The following is a 23,189-nucleotide window of genomic DNA, read 5'->3' as shown; positions in this document are numbered from 1 at the left end:
CACTAAACCTGCTCCAAAATCTCGATTTGCCCTGAAATAGACTTTACTAACTATTACTAACTAAGGGTAACAGCCCACTATTGATATAGTTTTTTCTAACTTTTGTATAGCAGATGATGGACCACATATTGTATGATCCCTTAACTAGTTATTCTCCATAATACACACATAGGTAAAGTCATATCTGGCCAATAGTTCAGATATATTATACACAACCGGAAGCCCTTCTGTGAGGGAAAATCGAAAGAAAGTATAAATATTGCATCCCCCCTAAATGAATAAATCACGAAGTGCATTCAACAATTTGCAACTCCCATGATGTGATGCAATTTCCAGGACCCCTCACTGCATAGACTGAAACCTGGCTCATATGGCAGCAGTGCACAAGAGGAGTCTGACAGACAGGCAGACAGACAGACACACAGACTGACAGACAGACCTGCAATCCAGCTTTGACACAACTGTAGACATTTCATTATAAATCGGATCTTGGGGGATGGATCTACCCTCACAGGTCCGAGGCGGGACCGTGGTCCACTCACGCCGCTGTCCCCGCTGGTACTTGTAGTACCCCCCTCCTCGGCATGTTCCATGTTGACATGCGTAAAAAACTACACTTCCCCCAAAGCTGTCACGGCGCGCTTCCGCCTCCCATTGGCTGCTCGCTCCAGCCGCAGCCCCAGAGAATGAATGAAATTGAAATAGCTGCTACATTACATGTACAATTCCGGGCTCTGCAGTGTTGCATTCTATCACACTGTATCAAAATGGCCACAGCGGTGCAGAACCCCCTCAAATCGTAAGTACAACGCGTTTTACTGAGCGTCTGCGCTTTGTGTGTTTGTGCATGCTGTCAGTGCAAATTTAGCACCCTGAGAATGCCAGATAATTCTCAGCATGATTACCAGCACATATACATGCAATGCACAGAGCAGAGATGGAGATGATAACGTCAGGGAATCAGCCCTGGACAAAAGTTATATTTAAAGCCGATGGGGGTTGGCTCTGGTCTCTTTGGATGGGGATCATTGTGCGCTCCGATGCTATTCATGTCTCCCTGAGCCAACAGCAGCAGCGTGTGTGCAGGGATATGGAGGAATGCTGGAGGTAGATTTGGGTGACCCGGTGTGTCCCTTGCCAGTGTAGCCAGCCAAGATCACGGTCAAAGCCAGGCAGGGAGAGACGGAGTGTAAGACTTCACTGTCCCTGTCTACACGTTTTATATGTGGACACAGAGAAGCAGGGTAAACAGGTAGATGAGTGCTCGGGTTTAGGCTGCAGCGTCACCTCTCCTGCCGGACCTCTCGGGAATATATAGGTTGAGGTAAATATGCTGGAATACTCCGACACTTGCGTATATTTCTTCAGCGCCTATAATAAAGCTTAGAATAAACCCCTAAATTGCAATCTGGCGCTTTACGCGTATAACGCACATCTCAGCGGATATTTATCTCCGCCACGGGGTCTATTAACGGGTGGATTTCCCGTGAAGTTTTTCCTGTGATGATCCCCTTTGTGCGTTTTTTTTTGGAGGGGGGTCCTTTTTTCGGAGACTGGTTTCAGCGGAATGCAGACGCCTGCTGCCCGCCTGGGCTCCTGTCCAAAAAGGTGGCTGATGCTGGTGCGTCTGTCAGCGGGTATTTACGCACGTCTAGCCGTGGAGGAGGAAGACGAAAACACACAATAGCTTCAATATAAACACACACAAACACAAGAGAGTTGGAGCCCAGTGAAGATTCAGCCCAGCTTAGGCAGTTTGAAACAAAGAAAAGTCACAAGAGCTGTGTATAAAACAGGGGCGCACATCTGATTCTGGGCATGGTTTTACCTGAGCAGGGATCAAGACTGTCTGTGTGCGTGCTTGCGTGCTTGTGTGCTTGTGTGTGCGTGTGTGTGTGTGTGTCTGAGACGCAGACATAGGCGACATTTCGTGCAATTCCATGAACGACTGCCCTGTACGTGTTTTGCAGAGCACTTGACAGGAGAGACAGGATTGCAATGGTAGTTACTCATCAGGCAACTGTGTGCTGATTGGCTGTGATGGTATTTTACTGTTTTTGCCAAATTTTTTTTTAGTCTTCAAGCACACATCTCAATACAACTCATAAAAAGTGGTAGATTGTCAATTTTAAGTTTTAATTACTGTACAGGCTGATACCATAGTTGTATTATGTGACGATGGGACAGGAATGGGCCGACGGAGGCTGCATATTGGAACCTCAGAGTACAGAGCATCCTCTCCTCTCCTCTACCTCCACTTCCTCTTTTTTCCTCCTCCTCTCTAAGGGATGCTCAACCAAGCAGAGCCCAAGTGTGGCCTGATTGCTCCCAGGGGCCCTCACTGACACCATGTCAGTGGTTTAAATTGACTGATTTGCATGGATTTTATACCGGGACAATTTGAGAGAAGACGTTTTGGCGGTGGCAGGAAGAGAACTCGATGGGGGGAAGGAATAGAAAGTAAATAGTAAAAAAAAATAGGCTCAGGGCCTATTTAAACAATTTAAACAGTTCTCTTACATTGATTTTTAAGTGCTTAGAAAGTTTGACAAAAGGAAAAAATAAAAGAAGTCATAAAAGAAGCAGCCAAGTTGTCAGCTATGCAGTTTCAACCCTGCAGGGATGCTGGCATCCTCTGCCATTACTGCATCTGACTCTATGAGCAGAACTAAAGCTAAATTAATTTATCACACAAGGCCACAGAAATCAGCAATGGCTTTATAAATTCCATCGTTATACGCAGAATGGTTTAACAAGGTTCCAGTTGCCACACTGTGATGGGGCTTTAACATACGCCCTGGTAATGTGCATGTCTACAAACTAACTCGCTGTTAGAGGCTTATACAAATAAGGTGCCCATGCAGTAAAATGGGCAAAAACGTCAAATTTGGCTGAGTGTCGGCCCAGTATGGGGTGGCTGGCTGGCTGCCCACCAGAGACAGTGTCTGGTGTGTCCTTAAATGTCCTTAAACCTTGTTAAAGATCTGAAATCAATTATAATTAATTCAATGGATGTCAATTCTGTGGGAAGCTTTTACAATTGTTGCCCATTGCCCAAGTCTGTGTGTGTGTGTGTGTGTGTGTGTGTGTGTGTGTGTGTGTGTGTGTGTGTGTGTGTGTGTGTGTGAGTGTGTAGTAAGTACAGTCGAGGGTTCATTTGTGTGCTGAGGCAAATCAGTGGAGGAGCGAGCATGCAGCTCCAGCCCCCAATCTACTGGGCATTTCCTTTTACCAGCCCTCACGCGGTCTATCTCTCTGCTGGATTAGAGACTCCTTTTAATCTCCCATTCTCTCCTTCTCCTCTACTTCTCTCTCCCTCTTACTTCCTCTCTGTCCTCCCATCACCCCTGCCACCCCATCTTTCACGTTCCCTCCCTGTGTCTTCCTCACCATCATCCTACATCCATCACTGTTTTTTTCCTTCTGCATCTCCCTTTTGTTCAGCCATTTCCTCTCTGTCTCCCTCTCTCTTTCCTCATTTTCCTTATTTTCTTTCTTTGGTTTGAAACCATCTTAGCCCTCAGTGTTACCGACTGTCAACCCCCACCCTCCACCTTCCACCACACTTCTGTGCATTATCACTGCTTATATATTCAGAAAAAACTATAGTACAGGAAAATCTCAATGCATTTTGTTGGATCCCTTTAAATCTTGTTGGAAAGCTCATTCCTAACAGTTCCTTTGGAGGGATTTTCTCTAGATTTGGATTATCCACTGACATAAAGTGTTTTGAGTCCACTGTTCATACCAAATTATACCATTAGCAGCATCACAAAGTGTTGTTTTAGTTTCAAGGGACACATGAAGACCCCGCCTCCAAATATTGTTGCTCATTTTGGATGCTTCCTGCTTGTGAAATAGATGACAAAATCAATAAAACTGGAAATATTTTAAGGAACAAAGTGCAATCAAATCAAATTGACAGCTTGAATCTCACATTATTACAATCAATTTCAACACGCAGGTGGCAGAATTAGTCACAATGGCAGTTGATGTTGCGTGTATGTGTACGATATTACTTCCTCGTGCTGGTTATAGAGGCAGAGATGTAGATAATGGTGTGCTGTGGTATTGGCAGCGGTTGTGGCAGGGGCCTATATAATATTATTTTCTGTCCTGCCTGACTGAGCCAGGCTAAATGAGTTCCATGTAATAACCGGCTCTGTGTGCAAACAGCCTCGCGCCACAGCCTGTGCATCCATTTCCAGATCTTTCTCTCATTCTTTCAGTCTCTGCCTCTCATTCCCTCACTTGCTCATTTGTGTAGTATCACCCGTGTGGATGGGGACTCTCACACACACACTAATACACACACACACACACACACACACACACACACGCACACACACACACGCACACACACACACACCAGGGAACGTACACATAGTTGCACTCCCTCGTTCCCTTTCTTGCTCTCAGTTTTTTTTCTCAATTCGTGGGAGTGAGCCTAAGGTCTGATGTTTTTAAGGGTATTTCTTTTTCCGAGTTATTCCTTTCATCATCCCTCTTATTTAGACTTTCTATCTGTTTTACTTTGTCTTTTTTAAGACGACAATTTCAAGAGAGACTGAGAGAGGAAGAAAAAGAGAGAGACATAGATAAGTATTTTTAGCTCTATGACCTATTTCTCCAGTGCTACCTAACTAACTGACAGTCAGCTCTACTGCTTTTGGGACCTTGCGTGATATCCAGCCAGGAATTTTGGAATTTGTAGTTCTGTTGGGGTTTGAACTTGTAGTCCAAGTGTAAAGAATGGGAGAAGCAGAGAATGAATCCTCTTCCTCTTCCTCTCCTCTCCTCTCCTCTCCTCTCCTTAGCATTATTTCCCCTCCCTTCTCTTGTCATTCCCCATTTATATTATTCCCAGTGTCATCGCGTGTCCAGTGGATCCCTATCAGGAGTTGTTGAGGGTGGAGTCAACACAATCCAATGGCTGCTCCCCTCTGCAGCACTTTAATAAGGATGCAGACTGGGGGGGAGCTGGATAAGAAAACACACACACACACACACACACACACACACACACACACACACACACACACACACACACACACACACACACGTACACGTGCACTCACACGTGCACATCCAGATACAGAGGTAGGGAATCCATCGCCATAATAAGAGGCCAAGTGCAGTGGTGATAAATCTCACCTGAAGGAGCTGTTCGGAGGCAGATTGCCTTACCCTGATGTACTGCCCTCAATACACACTGCAGCTAGCTATGGGCTATATACACCCACACATATAGACCAGGATTGAATGCACACACAAATACAAATACTCAGCATGCATAAATGGGTATGTGAGTATGCATGATTAATAAGAGCATGAGTTTGCATTCATATGTAGAAAAAACACATACATACAACCCACAAATGGGTAACATGTACACAGACATGCACCAAGAGGCCCTATGATTCACAGTTATATAGTGGACTCCAAGATAACCACACCCAGTGGACAACGAGAGAGGTACACACATGGGAAATGACACACAACTCTTCATTAAAGTCCCACATGTATGATTTGTTGCATAGCTCTGCCTCTGTCTGCCTCCCTCACTCATCTGTTCTCTGTCATATCTCTGTCATATCTCTCGTCATGTTCAGGTAGACAAATGGTCAGTTGCCGACACACATGCACACACAGATGCGCAGATGCAGTGCTGTGACAGCGATTCAAGGAAACTGACGTTTCCCAGCTGGTAGTGTGGCAGACGTCCACTACTGCACAGACACTGCCACACACACACACACACACTCCTGTCTGTCCATCTGTCTGTCTGTCACTGTCAAACCGAGTATCGGGCCTCTTTGTCTTTCTGACTGACATGCACCCTTTCACAGACACACACACACACACACACACACACACACACACACACACACACACACACACACACACACACACACACACACACACACACACACACACACACACACACACACACACACACACACACACACAAACACAAAGATACCTGTTTTCATTAACTGACATAAAAGAATAAGAGCTGGACCACACACACAGACACACATGCTTTAAAAAAAAATTTTGTATGTATATATACATACATACATGTACGTATTATTCTGTATATATAAGTATATATGCGAATGTATATATAGAATCCCTGTCACTGTATTTGTGCATATATATATCCTCTTGCCTATGCAGCCTGGCAATTTTCAGATGAACAGTAAATACGTTCATGCACACAGATTGAGAAAAGAGAGAAAAAAGACAAATCACTTCACAGAGAGAGAGAGAGAGAGAGAGAGAGAGAGAGAGAGAGAGAGAGAGAAGAAATTGAATTGCGGGTGGTGAGGATGGGGTGGAGGGGTGAGAGGGAGGAGGGGTGAATTGGTAAGGGTGATATTGCATAGTTTAATCTGTTGAGTTCAGCCATGGAAGGGCTGGGCTGGGGGAGGGGAGGAACAGTACAGTCGTAGGCCGCTTGATATTAGTTCTCTGTGTGCACACACAGACAAAGCTCCGTAGGCCAGACAACATTCGTGTGTGTATATGTGTGTCAGTGTGTGTGTGTGAGTAACTGCACAGATGGACAATGGTGGATGAGGCAGGTGTGTGGTCCAGGTGTACAGACATGAAGATATAGGCACAAGTGTTTTACAGGCTTAAAGTAAAACCCCCACTACCCCGCACACACACACACACACACATGCACACACACACACACACACACACACGCATATACACAGATCTAAAGGGCTAAACACTCCCATACAATCTGCACTCAGCCCTCCTGAAGCCATTTACATGTGGGCTACTTCATTTCCTTCCAGTTTAATTACCTCATTCCACACAGTTGGAAACCACTATTGGAATGAAATCCTTTGCTGGCATCGACGATTTTTGTAATTGTGGTCTAATTTTTATGATTCCTCCGTTCTCGTCAGCTTGTCCAATGATTCAATTTCACCCCTAGGGGGAGCCCTTTGTTTCACTATTAAGTGGAGAACCAGGTAATTGGTGTGGTTAATTGCACCTTTACCTTAAAACTGCCGCCGGCATTGTTTGTGTGTGTGTGTATGTGTGTGTATGCACCAGTGGACTGTGACCCAGTGTGTGCTGAAGTGAACTGCGTCTGCTGGATGGGACTCAGACAATAGCTTAGCCAGGGTGGGCCTGGTGGGGTGGCTGTGCTCTTCAGGAAGACTGTATGTCAACTCCCTATCAGGAGTACGAGTGTGTTTATTTGTGTGTGTGCGTGTGTACACACAGCAGCTTCCTCAGTGTTTTCCTCCCTGCTGTTTGCTCAGTGCAGGCTGAGGCAGCGTAGTCCGGGCTTTGGATTCACATACGCACACAAACACATAAACTACACTCTCATTCCTTTTCCTCATCTTGATTTACTAGGTGTCAGAGTATGTCTCTGGTTACATGTTCATAATATTGGTTGTTCATGTCAGTTGTGTATGCAGGGAAATCTTTGTGATATTTGTATATATGCATGCATAATAAAACATCCTCTTTGCTTTGAATCTTTACAGCATGTGTATGCATTTTCTATCCCACATTTCTGTATGTGTGCTCATGTGTACAGGTGTCCTCTGTGTTGTTTTCGTGCCCTTGCACAGTGCAGGCCTGTGTGATTGTCATTTCTGTCATGTCTGCCTGGACAGTTTTGGTAGTCAGCTCCAGTTTGTTGGAGAGCTGGCTCTGTGCCAGTTAATTACTAGTATTTCGCTCTGCGCTTGTGAGTCAGTGCACATCTCTGAGCCCAAACTATACTTGGAATAAACCTGAAATAGAAATAAATGTTGATAACATTATAGCAAAATGAAACTGAATGGAACGGTAGAATTAGTTTTCATGCTGAATGAGAGGTATTTATTCACAGTGTGTTGACGTGGAATCAGGCTTTTGGCTTTCCTTCATCGGTGGTGTGGTTTGTCGTTTATCAGAGCCACTCTCTGTGGTCTGTGTTCTCAGCAACCTGCTTGGTTGGACCTCAGACCACAGAGCAGTGATTCAGTGAGTGTTACCCTCTCTACATGGAGGAAAATCCATTATTGCACACACACACACACACACACACACACACACACACACACACACACACACACACACACACACACACACACACACACACACACACACACACACACAGTTGGAAATATATACAGTATGCAGTACGCACTATGTACCATCAGTGTGTGTGTCTGTGTTGGAGAAGTCTTTAAGCAGTGTGTAAATGTGTGTGAATGGTGAACACGATCTGTTTATATGAGAGAATTGATCCCACTCTCAGAGTCTCTTTAGATGTGGCTGTTGGTCAAATGTGAAATATGACATGGACAATATGACAGGAAAATACACATAAAATAGATATAAATATTTTTTTTTGAGCAGGATCAAGCAAAAAGTACTCAAAGAACCAATTACATTTTGCAGATGTGGATCAGGGCTTTGATGGATTCCCCCCCCCCCACTTTCTTTAACACTGTGAGATTTCAACAGTTTTGTTGATTTTTCAAATAATAATTTGTGGGTTTTGATGAAAAACTCAGGCCCCGTTTAGCAGACTGATATTCATGAGTGTGTAACATTGGTGCAGATCCATGGTGGACGTCATGATTAACAGCTGTGATGTACTCATGATGATTGGTCGAGCACATGTATTGATGGGACGTTGTACCATGGTTCCATCCCTGAGTGCTAATGCACACACAAATTATGACATCAGTGCGAGATGGCCACGACCATATGCAGAATCATTTGGCTTCATACCTGGATAGTGGGAGGAAGTGGAGACGCGTCACCCATCTTTATACACGCTATACTCTACTGTGTAACTACAAAGGCGACTTGAGTCTCTGCTATGCAGCCATATGCACAATACGCAGTCTGCTGCTTCAACTTTACATTTTGACAGGATACATGGGCACTGATGAACCTGCCAGTGGCTAATAATGCAACCATGTCAGCGAGCCACCTGAGTATCACTTAACCTCGTATAACATACATGTTTAATGATGTTAATGTTTTTTTAAAGCAGTGTGTGTGTTCCACGTAGAGACTATGAGGGAGGACATGGTGTCTGTCGCTCGCTGAGTTCAGAGTCGTTTAATTTCTCTGCTATTCGGCTTCACTATTACTTAGCGAGCATGATGAGAGACGGCATTTGAGGCAGTATTTGCTGATCACACTTTTTCTGCTGTCGCCACTCCCCGGATGGAGGTTTTGAATCATATCTGAGAGCTGAAGATGATTATTTTACAAATTGAGACTGGTCTAGAGAAATGCGTCCGCAGCAAACGACAGAGAGCTTTTCACAGGTCATCCTGCTCTGCTACTGCACAGCTCAAGACTTGTGTCTCTCTCCGTCTCACTGTTGTCCCTTTCTCTACTCACCTCTTCCCTCACTGTCTCTCTGCCAATTCTTCATCTGTCTTTCACATTTTCTCTCCTCTGCCCTTCTCATTCCCACCTCTCTCTTTCTTCAAGTCTTCTCCCAACTTTCTCTTTTTTTTCCTACAGCTCGCTCTCGGCCTGCACTGTGGGAGCCTTAGCTCCTCTCCTGTACAAGCCTCCAAGCAGGCAAACAGTCATGCTGCTCTGCTATCGCAATGTAATGAGATTGGGAGCACCCAAATTGAAAGAAGCCATTTTCTACAGCTGTCAACTTATTATCGAGAGGGGTGAGCCAGTACCTCTAAAGGCAGCGGAGGAGAGGAGGATGGTGATGGAGGGATGGAAGGGGGGTGGGATTTGAAGTGAGAAGGCTGCTGAAGGAGGAGAGGGATGGGGAGCTCAGGGGTGAGCTGTTTAAAATTTGAATGCTTTCCTTTTTTTCCTCACTCGGTCTCTGGTATATTTCAGTGTGGTCACCAGTGCTGCCCTTGAAGTCCAAGTCTTTTATTCACCATGTTGTGCTTAATATTTAAAAAATCCTATGTGTAGGGCTTTGTGGACTGGTGTTCTTTGAATGTGTGCGACTGTTTGAGCACCTCTCAGTGGGTGTGAGTGTTTATTTTCCCACTTCATGACTATTTATATAAATAACAGAAGGTAGGCCTATATTTGGTTGTGTCGATCTAACCTGCTATTTTTTTGGACAGGCCTCTTCCCTGCTCCATTCTTCATTGGTTTATTGTAAACTGCAGGGAGGATACAGCACTAAAGCAAAGTGAAGTGAGGTGAGGAAAAGTCCCGATGACGCACCAGTGATGCGGCCATACGGTCACATGCACAGCCAGTCGCAGGCTCTGAGCTGTAAAGAAACATTTTCTCTCCAGCAGAGGGTGAGCAGCTCATTCCCAGTGACACATTAATGCACATGAGTGCAGTGTGCCCCACATATTGACGCCCTGATCACATCCTTTAAATGTCACATGATGGCACTGCGAGGTCACAGAACTGGTTTAGGCGGTTTCGAAGACGCCACGCTAAAGCTCTCAGACCGCACCAGAATCTGCTGGGTCGGGGATTTATCCTCCTTACTCCCCTCTCTAGTTTTAATCCAGCTACTAAGGACATTAAACCATAAATAATCTTCTTTTTGTTTGAGTGTCTTGTCAAAAAAGTCAAATCCTTTCAAACCTCTTTTTGCTTTTGTTCTAATCAAAGATGAGTATATGCTTTGTTTGTACCTCAACAGTATTGTTGTGCTGCTTTGTTTTTAAATAATTACACCAAAGAGGCTTTTGTCCCCTGAGTTTTTGTTCTTTTTGTCGGTTATTAGCCGATATCGCAGAAACTGTTTTACAGATTTCAGAAAACTTTGGCAGAAGTTTAGGCCTCGAGCCAACAAGGAACTGATTAGATTTGTGGTGCAGATACAACTAGTGTGGGATCTTTTTTAAAACATTTTTGTGAAACTGTATTCTCTTACAACAACAAATTTAATCCAGTCTACCAAATTGTGCATAATGGATGAATCCCTGAATACGTTTTATGGTTTGTTTGTTTTTCAACAAAGCAAACAAGATTCTCTTCAGTAATTGTTTCATCAATTATTTAAAATGTCTGTTTTTAAGTGTTAAAACTCCATCAAAGTGTCAGAAGAGTCTTAATAACTGATTTATTCTTCTTGTGGCTTCCATCAGGGGACTGGTTTTGCCTATAGAAGGGAAACTCCTCTAAGTTGTACACATCAAAGTTGTATTAGGTGAAAACAGCTGTTTAAAGCCTTTTGTGTCTCTGGAGGTTTTGCTGTGTGAAATCTAGAAAATAACCTCAGGTCACTTGAGTCAGTAGACACGTTTACATGGACAGCAATACTGCTTTATTAACCTGAATAAGACAGTAGTCTGAATAAGACACTGACATGTAAACAACATTTTCTGATACCCCCACCTGAATAAGGTCATACTCGGAATAATCAATGATCAAATTTAAACATGTGGAGTATGTATACATCATAATCACATGACAATGTCCTATTGGAGAGTTCACTGCATTTTGCGTCATTGAAACACTGCTTAAAGACACATTCCCTCGAATATACATGAGTTGTAGGATGTAAAGTTGACATGATTCAAAATCAGACTCTGCTCTGTAACATGCTTATGTGAATATGAATGGAATATTCTATTAGCAAAGACCATTATCAAATTAATGTCTTATCCATAGTAGGGCTGGGCCGTATGGCAAAATTAATATCAGGATGAAAGTGTTAATTTCAGCATATTGATAATAATCCAGATAAATGTCGCATTTTCATTTCTGTTAAATTTAAAGACAGATTTTTGCTCCTGAGTGAAGGTTGTGGTTTTAAACGTTATGAGCAGGGGATGACAAACACTCTGCAAACAACAGTACAAATCTGAGATTAATCAATTATGTGTTGTAGCTTCTCACTGTGCTTGCACAATGCATAAGAATTTTATCGACATACAGTTTTTTGGTATTTCTATTGATGGAAATCATCTTGCCATAATTACTTATATTGTTTCATTGGCCCGCCCATATTCAGGTCAACAGTCGCTGTCCACGTAAACGTAATCAGTGACAGCTGGGTCTGAAGACTGCAAGTTTGAAAGTGATAAAAGTCTGAGTGTGGAATTTGAAAGGAGTGAGTTAACCAGACCTCTGTATGCTGCTCCTCATCCCTCATCTGCTTGAGTCTCATGTCTTACCTTGGTTTCTTTCAGACTAACATGTCTCTGACTGAATTGCTAGCGTTCATGTGGAATTGTGGGTAATTATGTCCCACTTTTTTGACAAAGAACGTGTTAATTAAAAAAGGTGATGTCTCTGGCTGTGCAAGATTGATTTTGATCCTTTGTTTCAAACTGTCAGCAGTTGGTCTGAAAGTGTGATCAGTGCAATGTTGATGGAGCACTTGTTCAGCATGTGAAGTAATAATGCATTCAGATAATGTATAATTTCAAGCTAATTTGAGAATTACACGGAGAATTGCTGCAAAATGAATCATTCATTTATTCAGCAACACTTTTCAGAGGATGCTCAAACCAAATCCAGCAAATCATCCTATTGAAACAGCACTGACTTTCTTCAGAGGTTGCTGTTGGCTCTGCTCTCTGTGTGCGTGTGTGTGTGTGTGCTGTAGCTGTAGTTTAGTGTGTCCTGTATAGCAGAGTGACCTTGATGTCTGCACTCAGCAGGAAGACACTAGAGAGGAGTGATTAACAGGAGAAAGACAAAGAGAGACGAGACAGAAGTGGGAAGAACGATGAACATTTCAAAAAGTGTGAACGGTAAACGTGCCAGGGAACAAAAAAACAGAAGAGGGAGCTGATTCAGAGAAAGGTGAAGGCACGAGAGAGTGAATGAAAGATGTAAAGGACCATGAAGCCAAATGAACGTTGGGTGGGGTGTAGGAGTGACTCACCACATGTCTATTGGATTTTTCTTCTTCTTCTTCTTCTTCTTCTTCTCCCTACAGGCAATCTGGAGGTGCAGTCATCAAGAACAGGTAAGAGGGAGAGTGAGGGATGGGAGGGAGGGAGAAGGGAGTGAAAGGAAGGAGGGGGGGAGGAACAAAGTGAAGAATATTACACTGAATGTTAATCAAACTCACACTTGGACAGGTGAGAAAATAGATTGTATATAGTTGGCATCGTCCTCCCAGAGAAAAATGTGTATTGTGTGTGTGTGTGTGTTTGTAGTTACCAGCTCATCTGCCATGACCCAGGTTGATAGGGCTGTGGATGTGTATGGCTTTTCAACACATGAACACACAGTTAAACAATAACTGCCCATGACATGCACTAAGATGTGTGTGCAGCTTGATACACACAAACACACATATACATACACTGACAACACAACACACACACACACACACACACACACACACACACACACACACACACACACACACACACACACACACACACACACACACACACACACAGGCATGCATGCATGCACACAGACACACACACATTTGGCCATCTTGTTTCCCAGCTGACATTGGACTGTATTCCCTGCTTCTCCTTCACCTTTGACCCCCACACCCCCTCTTCACTCTTTATATTCTTGCTCTTCCTCTTCCCCTCTTTCTTCTTCTTTCCTCCCTCAGTCTTGGTGAGGAGTTTTATAAGGAGGCCATTGAACACTGTCGCAGCTACAATGCCCGTCTGTGTGCCGAGCGCTCCATGCGTCTCCCCTTCCTGGACTCCCAGACCGGCGTGGCCCAGAGCAACTGTTACATCTGGATGGAGAAGAACCACCGTGGACCGGGTGTGTGTCTCTCTGTGTGTGTTTGTGTGTTCAGTACCTGGGCAGAGTTAGGTGTCTGGCTGAAGCACGAGGAGTCCTCCAGAGCACTCTTCTTTGTTAGTGTGTGTGTGTGTGTGTGTGTTTGTTGTGTTGTGCCAGCTGTTGTGCGACACAAATTACTCTCTTCAGTCATTTGTCCCGTGGCTTCCTTCCTTCCTCTGCTCTGCGTGTTTCTGTCTGTCTTTCCTCACTCCCTTATTTCCTCCTCCTCTTTTCCAGGCCCCCACCTCTCACACCTCAACTTTTTTTCCTTCTTTCCCTAAAGGGTGTTTTCTCATCGCTTTTTCTTTCTCTGTAACATCAGTGTATTTTGGCAGGGAATCAGACACCCCTGTAGGCAATGATATGCCGCTGGCACCAGCTATTCCAGAGAGGATGCTCTTTATGCATGTGTGTGTGTGCGTGTGTGTGTGTGTGTGTGTGTGTGTGTGTGTGTGTGTGTGTGTGTGTGTGTGTGTGTGTGTGTGTGTGTGTGTGTGTGTGTGTGTGTGTGTGTGTGTGTGTGTGTGTGAGTGTATGTCGTACGTGTATGTGTGTATGTTGGTTCACTGAGTTTGTAGCCTTAAGTGTCTGCCCGTTAAAGTCTTTTGTTTGTTAGTTAGTTTTTAGGTCTTACTTGATTTGCATAAAGTAACAGAATCAATTTTGCTAATTGATTTCATTAATTAACATTCTGCAAGTGTTTAAGAATTAAGGTTCATTCCTATTTGGTTTCTGTTAGTCATGTTTTTAATAGCTAACTATTCATTAGACACAACCTTGAGATGAAGTTTTCCAAAGCCAACAAAAGGTAGTTTATGAAGTATTTATAAACTGCGTTAATAATGGAAGCATGTGCAGTACCTCAGACAACCATTTATACTATTGGCCATGCTAAAGTTGTACCACCAGAGTAGATACAATCAACATTCATGGTCCCCTGAGGAAGATAGGATTAATTCAGATTTTTCCTCAGGTTGACATATTTTGCTTTTATAGAAATTGCTTGACAACCATTAGATTTGTATAATAAGAATGATAATAATATAATATTTTATTTATATAGCACTTTTCAAGCTTTCAACTTTTCGAGAGTTGAAATTTGAACCAGAAACCCCTGAGAGCTCCCCTTGTGGGAATTACAATTTTTGGAAATTAACAGCATATATTTCTACAGTATATATATCATTGGCACAGAAAAATTAAGACAATAGTCTGAAACATTTTTGAGTTTAAACTTTATTTTCTAATGATCTATTTAATTTTTTCTGAGTCATGTTTGTTTCTCTGTCAAGCTGTGTATTCCTTTGTGTTCCAGGCCATGCTCCAGGTCAGTTGTACACATATCCTGCTCGCTGCTGGCGCAAGAAGAGACGGCTAAACATCTTGGAGGACCCACGGCTCGTACCCATCGAGTTCAAAATTGGTAAGGAGTAACTGGGCCAGCTCTTTAGCATCAACAGCACTGTGGAATCTTTGGGTACATATTCCTAATTGTAAATTGTTAATAAATGCTGCCCATTTACCTCGTAACAATGCCACTTTTCCCTTTAATTTGTTTGTCTATGCTTTATTTGGTTTTCTTTTAGCCTAAGGCTAGTCTTCCAAAATTCCATAGGCTTATCAAAATCACAATTAAGTGTAACCAGTGGAATCTAGCATTGTGTGCGTTCTGATGTGATAAAAAGGGCCAGATCACAAAATAATGTTTGGAGGTGATCTCCGTTTATTCTGACAAAATGAGACAAATAACAAAATCCAACTGTCAGATGTGAAGTAAAGTAAAGCCCCTCTCCCTTGGAACACAAAAGCCAAAAAGGGCTTGCAGTACCTTGAAACAAAGACTGAAAAGAGCCAAAACACAAATTAAACAACACAAATATGTTAGCATATTGCACAATAACTTCAAGTTAGCAAGTAAACTTACAACTATGACAACAGAAAGGCTCAAATAATGAAATTTGTACCACAAAACGTCACATACCTCCGATAGAGTTCAACAATAAAGAGAGGTGAAGCACCTTTTTGAGGAGGGTCACCAAAAAGTTAACGTGGTGGTTCAGAAACTTTCTCAAACCTTCCACATTTTTACTATGGAGGCCTGCACATGTCAGGTAATATACACATATTTTATGCAATTATATAATTAAATATTACAGACTTGGTTACACATATTACTGCTTTATAATTGAGATTTTTACTTAAGCATATTAAAATCTAATAGGCCTATAGCACACAAATAGGCTCCTGTTATGTTCTTTATTTCCCCTTGAGTAGCTTTGATTTTTAAAATTCATGTTTATTCCACATTATCTAATATTATTGCATTCACTGAATACTCTGCATCCGCTTGTAGAGCTGAAACAACATTATTTCATAAACATGTTTTTGAAAACCTTGTTGTTTTTTCTGCCCCATCGGGAGATCAGTGAGGATTAAAATGTATCTTGTTATTAAAATTGAAGGGGTCAAACAATTTCTTCCACCTTTACCTGCCTTTTCTGACTGTAATATAAGACGTAGGCCTTGCCTCTACTACTGCTGATATTTTTGTGCAGAAAATTTCCCCTCACTTAAAAAAAAAAATTCTGTACACAAAACCTTTGTTTCACAAAATATCTCTGTCTGGATAACAACACAAATACGACTGCAAACGCTCAAACGTCACGCTGGTTCTGTTCTTGGCTCTGTGTCGATATTCAAATCTGCAATTTGAATATCATATGGATGAGGTTTAGGGAAAGTGTCCACATTTTCTTTACAGATGTTTTCTCTTCATGTTAGCCACAAAAGAGTTTTACATCAACTTTAGCTTGATTATGAAAAACTCTTTTGTGGCTAACATGAAGAGAAAACATCTGTAAAGAAAATGTGGACACTTTCCCTAAACCTCATCCATATGATATTCAAATTGCAGATGCTTACTTCCGCCTCTATACACTGCAGAAAATCCTCGTGCCTCCACAAACCAGCCACGTTTAGTTTCCTCAGGGCAGCGTTAGCTCAAATGAGCATGTCAGCATGACTGTGAGGTCTCTGGTGCTTTCTGATTGTAATTGTCTCATCCCTCAGACTACGAGGCTTCGCTAAAGAAGGAGGGGGGCATCCCGGATGGGCCTGTGCTGGAGTCGCTTCTCGCCGGGGAAACCCTGGACAAGAAGGTAGAAACCAAGGAAGAAGAGCCAATGAGCGAGTGTCAGGTGAGACTCATTGTTCTCCCTCCCCCCTCTCATTTCTCTCTTCAGTTATTTGTTATTCTCTGTGTCTTGTTCTTGTTGTTTTCCTCTTATGTCAGCCTGTCTCCTCTTTTTATCTGTCTGTATTACCCTCTGTGTTTGTGTTCCTCTGTCTGTCTCCGCCTTTGTCTCTCGGAGCGTGTTTTGTTTGTGACATCCCTCCTGGCTCAAAATGTGTGCGTATGTGTACGCGCGTGTGTGTGTGTGTTTAATTGTAATTGTGTGTGATTGCACTGAAGTCAGTCTTGGGAATCCACTTGTGTATATGAGTAGCCAAATATTTCTGAATAAGGGGCATTTGAGGGAATCGGAGCCACCTCTTTGCTGTTTGTCATTCTTTTTACGGCATGTGGCACTTTTCTAAGCAGAAACTTTAAGTCCACCTGACTCTGTATTTCATCAGCTACAGGGCGTTGCTCTTGAACTCTTGAACTCAGATGGACAGCTAATCAATCAGCAGTCGAGTGAATGGCCGTCACAGCTTTCTGAAAGCTGAAGTAGTGTTCAGTTCCTCTAATCCAGGTCTCAAGGCTCACTCGGGGCTTTACGTCAACACCTTACAGCGATCTCTTTTTGAACACAATCAGATTAAAGTCTTGTAACCTAAAACTGTTGTTTTCCTTTAAGGCGTAAAAAAGATAAACGCTCATCCCATAAAGGAGGATTGATTTTACACATGAAGTTCAGTGGAGAGTAGTACGCAGCCTGTGAAGGCTGGGTGAAGGATGGAGCCGACTAAAGAACTGACCCAGATGATGTTGTTAGTGGTATCTTTTTTAAAATATTTTTTCCGTCATGTCAACGGAGTCCCTAAAGTCTTGACAGGTGATCTTGTTAGATGTACAGAGCTGATCAAGTTTTATTTTCACCTCGGAATGTCACATAATGAATTTATGCAGTGGGAAATGTAGGATCTGGTATTTTAAGGGCTTGAACCATTTTAGAGACTAAAATCAGGATAGTTAGCCCTCTGTTGCTTGATTTTGTTATTTCCTTGTTAATGTGCATCTGCGGAATCTCCTTGCTGGGAATGTGGAATACTAAGTTGCATTTTGAACCCTTCAGTTAAGAAAGTAGTAAATCGAATCATTTATTTCAATTTAAATGAAACACTGACACATTTGGCTATATTTAGTGTTAATGGTTCTGCTCTTACAGTTGTTTCCTGCACTATGATTAGGCAAACACCCTCAAAATCAGCAGGAAGATGTGCAATTTCATGACCACCCACGGGTCATATGGAACAAATGGAAGAAGAGGCTGAGATGGCTGAAAGAAAAGAGAAGAAAATAAAAAGCTTACAGTCTACCCTGTACCTCTCTCTCTTTCTATATTTCGCCCCCACAGAAGTTGCTTGTCGGGGATTTCCCTCACGACCTGGAGGTGGATGAGATGGAGGAGGACGTTCCGAAGCGCAAGAACCGTACCAAAGCACGGGTAAGCACAGCATTGACATTTCATACTTTAATCAAGCCTAGTTAAAATCTGCAGAAATGATCCAGATTGAGCTCCCAGTCCAAGTGTGGTGGGCCTGAGGTGAAGGTTTAGTGACCTGCCTGTCAGACACACGTACACACAGTTTAAGATGACAGCCTATAAGATATTCTGATGCACAATACTTGAGCACAACCTTTGCATGCATGTGAGAGCGTTTCACTTTTTACAGCCTAAAAATCTTTAAGACTCTGTAATGAAATGCTATGTACATACCAACAGTCATTACGAATAATACATGCTAACAGATCCAGAAATTGAGATTCTGCTCGTGCTGGGACAACCTTTTAAAAATACATTTTTCTTTTTACAACTTTGATTAAATCAGACAGGTTTTCCCCCTCCATCCTATGGGAAGATAATCAAGTGTTAACAATGTATTCTGAAAAGTATCACCAGACACATGTACACACAGACGCACACACACTCACACAAACACATGCTCACACGCAGACACCAGGGTTGCTAATTGGAGCTGTTGCTCCCCTGCTTGGTGTCATCAGCCCCCTCCTGCTGGAAGTGCAGCTTTACACTGAGAGCAGATGATTAGCATGCAAACGTGTGTGTATGTGTGTGTGTGTACATGATCGTGTAAAAGTGGGTTTGTAGACACTTGAACACACAAAACAAGAGAGTGTGCTGTTACGCTAGTTTTATTTTATGTATGTGTGTGTGTGAATACAGGACTTCTGTGACAAGTCACGAAGCTGAAACTTTAGCCGTGTAATTTATGTGTGTGTGTGTGTGTGTGTGTGTGTGTGTGTGTGTGTGTGTGTGTGTGTGTGTGTGTGTGTGTGTGTGTGTGTGTGTGTGTGTGTGTGTGTGTGTGTGTGTGTGTGTGTGTGTTCGCTCCAGGCCTACGGCGTCGGGGGCATGAGAAAGAGACAAGAGCTGCCTGCCATTGAAGACAGAGACAAGCCTTACGTCTGTGACAGTGAGTGCAACGTTACGTCTTTATTCACATTTCTCTTTATGTATATATTCATAACTTACTTGTACAAAAAACTTAGATACTTTATAATAGACTGTATGTGTGTGTGTGTGTGTTCCAGTTTGTGGAAAGCGCTATAAGAACCGCCCAGGGCTGAGTTACCATTACACTCACACCCACCTGGCAGATGAGGAGGGGGAGGAAGACTCAGAGCGACATACACTACCCTTCCAACGCAAGAACAACCACAAGCGTGAGTCTGCTGCCTGAATATTAAACTTTCTCACAGTCATCTTCTCGTCCATCATTACTTACCTCATGTTCAGGATCTTGTTTGGTAGGACGGGCTGATTCTGAGACCTCAGCGACAGGATGAACATGTAGAAGGTTTAGCAGTGTGAGCTTTAATAATCTAGAATATTATCAAGAGCTATTGATCCTCCTGCAGCGTTATAGATAGTTAAAATGCTGACTGAACTGAATCCAAACTTTCCTCTTGAGTGATGAAAGATAAGATTTCTCCCAGTGGAGAGCTGGGTTTAGCAGATTTCTTCAGTTCCAACAATTTCAGAGTGAGGCAATGACGCTGTGTTGAGCTGTGTTTGTGGTTTATAAAAATCCTTCGACCTGGCTTCTTAACTCACTTCTTGGCCTGCACTGAACAAGAGTCAGACGCTTTGGTGAACCGACATTTTGATTTTATTTGATGTTATTGATGTTTAAGTAACATTTAACAGATCTGACTTGCCCAAGAGACTAAAAAGAGGAAGAAAAGGAAACTGAAACCTATTGAATTCATTTCAGGTTTATTTTACTTTTTGCTAATGACTTAACTAAATTCTCAGCCATTTTATGATTCTGCAGCCACAGTTTAAGATGGGAGTCTCTGTGGTGAAAACAACAGTGACGAGTACCCTAATATGAAGGGGTACAAAACATGCATTGTGTAAACCTGCAGTATATGTTAATATTCCAGGACAAGTTCACATACATACATACATAAATATACATACATCACAACTATATGTTTATAGCATAATACTATTTAGTATACTACTGTGAAATTATACTAATTTAAGAATACAACCCATTATTTTTACACATATTTCCATACTCATATTTAAACTGTATACCATACCTGCCTATATACTACATACTATAACAGTCTATATATGCATATACTGTATATAGAAATATATCTTGTCTTATCTTGTCTTGTCTTATCTTACTTACATGTAGTAATAGGACAAGTGGCCGTGGCTGGGCAGGAATAACATAAAATAAAGCACTCATTTAACATCACTGCAGAATGATCTATGTTAATCTTACTCTGAAAGTATAAAGTGTTGTCAGTGTTTCCATCAGTTTACACAACCTTAACAGATTTAACAGCTCCTCCAAAGACACATGAGCTCAGTGAGAACTCTTCAATGGACACTCATCAGCTCAGTAGCTAAATCAGTGGGCAAACACCAGTCACACACTTTGGGAAATTTCCAACCCACTCTATATTTGTACCTTTCAATGTACCTTTCAGTTTAAAGCACGCAGTATGGCTGCAGCTATCAACACCTTAATGAGTTTCCATTAATGTGCTGCTCCGGAATATCATTAAGTTATAATTAAGACCCATGGTATTGCTTGCTAATGCCTCCAGCACTGTGTGCCAGACTGTGTAGGAATGTATGTAAATGCAAGAGGGCAAGGGAACAGATGTTTTTATTGTGAAGTGGTTTATCATATATTTATATAGTCAGGTATTTCCAACCATGCTTGTGACATGGCTTTGTGAATAGCAGCGTTGGTTTGTTGGTCAGTTGTCTAACACTTTGGTCTCAGACAAAGCTTATCATTTGGATAAATTGCCTTGAAATGGTGCACAGACAGCAGACATAAGATCCCAGTGACGTTGTTGATCCTGAAATGTCTCGACAGCTATTGGATGTATTACAGTGAAATTTGGTGCAATCGTTCATGTTCCTCGGTTGAACTATAGTAACTTTGGTGTTGCCCTGACTTCTTCATCTTCTTCTTCTTCCTCTATCTCCACCATCAGATTGAAATGGTCATTTGTGGTGTACTCCATCCTCATCCTCTGTGTACTTTGCATTTAGTAACATGTTAGCATTGGCAGCTTCGAGCTAAAAGCGCTGCTGTAGCCTACCTAAGTACAGCCTCATAGAGCTGCTAACATGGCAGGTGACTCTTGATTTGTTTCCAAGTGACCTGAGATTTGGAGGGAAACACGATATCAAACATTTATTTCACAATGTTAAATCTTTAATGTAGAGGATCGCTGTCGCAGTAGGTTCTGTCATATGAGCATCAGTTTATCACATTCTGAAGGCGTCAGCCCATTTTACTGGAATCATGGATGGTGTCAACGTTCAGTTCCAATGCAGAGTGTAGTGTGTCCTATACAAAGCCAGGCTGACAGTAGGGATTTGGAAGTTTGAGTTTGTCTAATTTTCTTTTCCCCTAGTAACCACATTCCCTCCCTAATCTTAACCATCTTTTTGTTGCTTAACGCTAAGTGCACTGTGTTTTTATCATAGTTTATTTGCCATTTATCTGACTTAAAGCTGACTGTGATTGTCAGGAAAAACAACATTGTTATTGAAAGTAAATCAGGGTTTTTTGAGAATGACAAAAATCCTTTAATTCTGGCTATGAGGCTGACGATTATTGAACAGTGTCATCAAAGGGAAGAGTAGAATTTACAAAAAAACACATTACAGATGTTTGGGTTAGCACTGTTGCCTCACTGCAAGAAGGTTCCCTGGTTTGATTCCTTGTTCGGCAAGGATGCATGTTCTCCCTGTGTTTGTGTGGGTTTTCTCTGGGTACTCTGGCTTCCTCCCACAGTCATGCTGATTGAGGGAAAGGTTGATTGGAGACCATAGTTGTTTGTTTTTTGTATAGTGGCCCTGTGATAAGCTGCCGACCTAGGGTGTACCCTGCCTTCCGCCTAATGTCAGCTAGGATTGGATACAGCTCTCCACAACATTCCAAGGATAAGAAGAATAGATTGTGGATTGATGGATGCACTAATCCAGTTGACATACATTAGTGATGGCTCGGTTTTATTCATGTGTTCCAAAAAATCCAGTGTGTTTTATCATAGATTCTGTTTCCCGAAAGCATTTTAAGGCTCAGATGCTCTTTGGCCAGTTGTAAATCTATGGGCTAACATCGTCCTATAGCTTTAAAATGCTTTTGGGAAGTGGAACCCAGGTCTTGGCACTGCATGTAGCAATTTGATGGAATATGTCCATTATAAATGTTATTACTTAATGTACATTGAATGTCAGTCTGGATTTCACCTCATGCCACATTATTCCTTGTGGGGCTTTGCTTGTATATAATCAGATCACGGGAAGTAAATCTGACAGTTACTGAATATTGGCAGAGTCTCTGATGCTGAAAAGAGGCAGAGTGCAATACCTGGAGAGCAAGCTTGTCCAAAGAGTAAAAAGGCACAGAATGGCAGTGTATGTATAACAGTTCTGTGGGTTGTAGGCATCCCTGCAGGTATTACAGTGTGACAAAGCTTCTGCTAATGGGGACCATAAGAGAGAAATAAGAGTGAATAGTAAGTAAAGCAAATATTTAGGATTCTACGAGCAGGTCATGACTCAGACCTCAAACCTCTGCTCCCCTCCGCTGCAGCATATCCACAATAACCAAACAGCTTGTTGTCTTTGTCGCTATTCATTTCCACCCCCCAGGGCCAGTTTTCTATCAGTGTGTGGTTTTTGTAAAAGATTGTCTTCTGTCTGCGTGTTTTGTTTCTTTGTAAACTCTTCTTATAGTGTGCGTTTATCCTGTGGGAG

The 23,189-nt window shown here is 42.3% G+C and overlaps 1 protein-coding gene across 1 annotated transcript in view; it reads left to right on the top strand.

Moving 5' to 3' along the window:
- The first annotated feature begins 591 nt into the window (after nucleotides 1–591).
- The window catches only part of dpf1 (double PHD fingers 1), a 46,385-nt gene continuing 23,787 nt past the window's right edge, over nucleotides 592–23,189 (top strand). The window contains 9 exon segments of the mRNA XM_035155445.2: nucleotides 592–612; nucleotides 615–799; nucleotides 12,878–12,907; nucleotides 13,517–13,677; nucleotides 15,014–15,121; nucleotides 16,768–16,895; nucleotides 18,279–18,368; nucleotides 19,281–19,359; nucleotides 19,478–19,609. Coding sequence (XP_035011336.2) covers nucleotides 592–612; nucleotides 615–799; nucleotides 12,878–12,907; nucleotides 13,517–13,677; nucleotides 15,014–15,121; nucleotides 16,768–16,895; nucleotides 18,279–18,368; nucleotides 19,281–19,359; nucleotides 19,478–19,609 — 934 coding nt within the window.

This window comes from Hippoglossus stenolepis, chromosome 4 (genome assembly GCF_022539355.2).
Source record: "Hippoglossus stenolepis isolate QCI-W04-F060 chromosome 4, HSTE1.2, whole genome shotgun sequence".
In the NCBI taxonomy this organism is placed as follows: Eukaryota; Metazoa; Chordata; class Actinopteri; order Pleuronectiformes; family Pleuronectidae; genus Hippoglossus; species Hippoglossus stenolepis.
The sequence above is the reverse complement of the archived record's forward strand: the minus strand, read 5'-3'. Positions and strand labels throughout refer to the sequence as shown.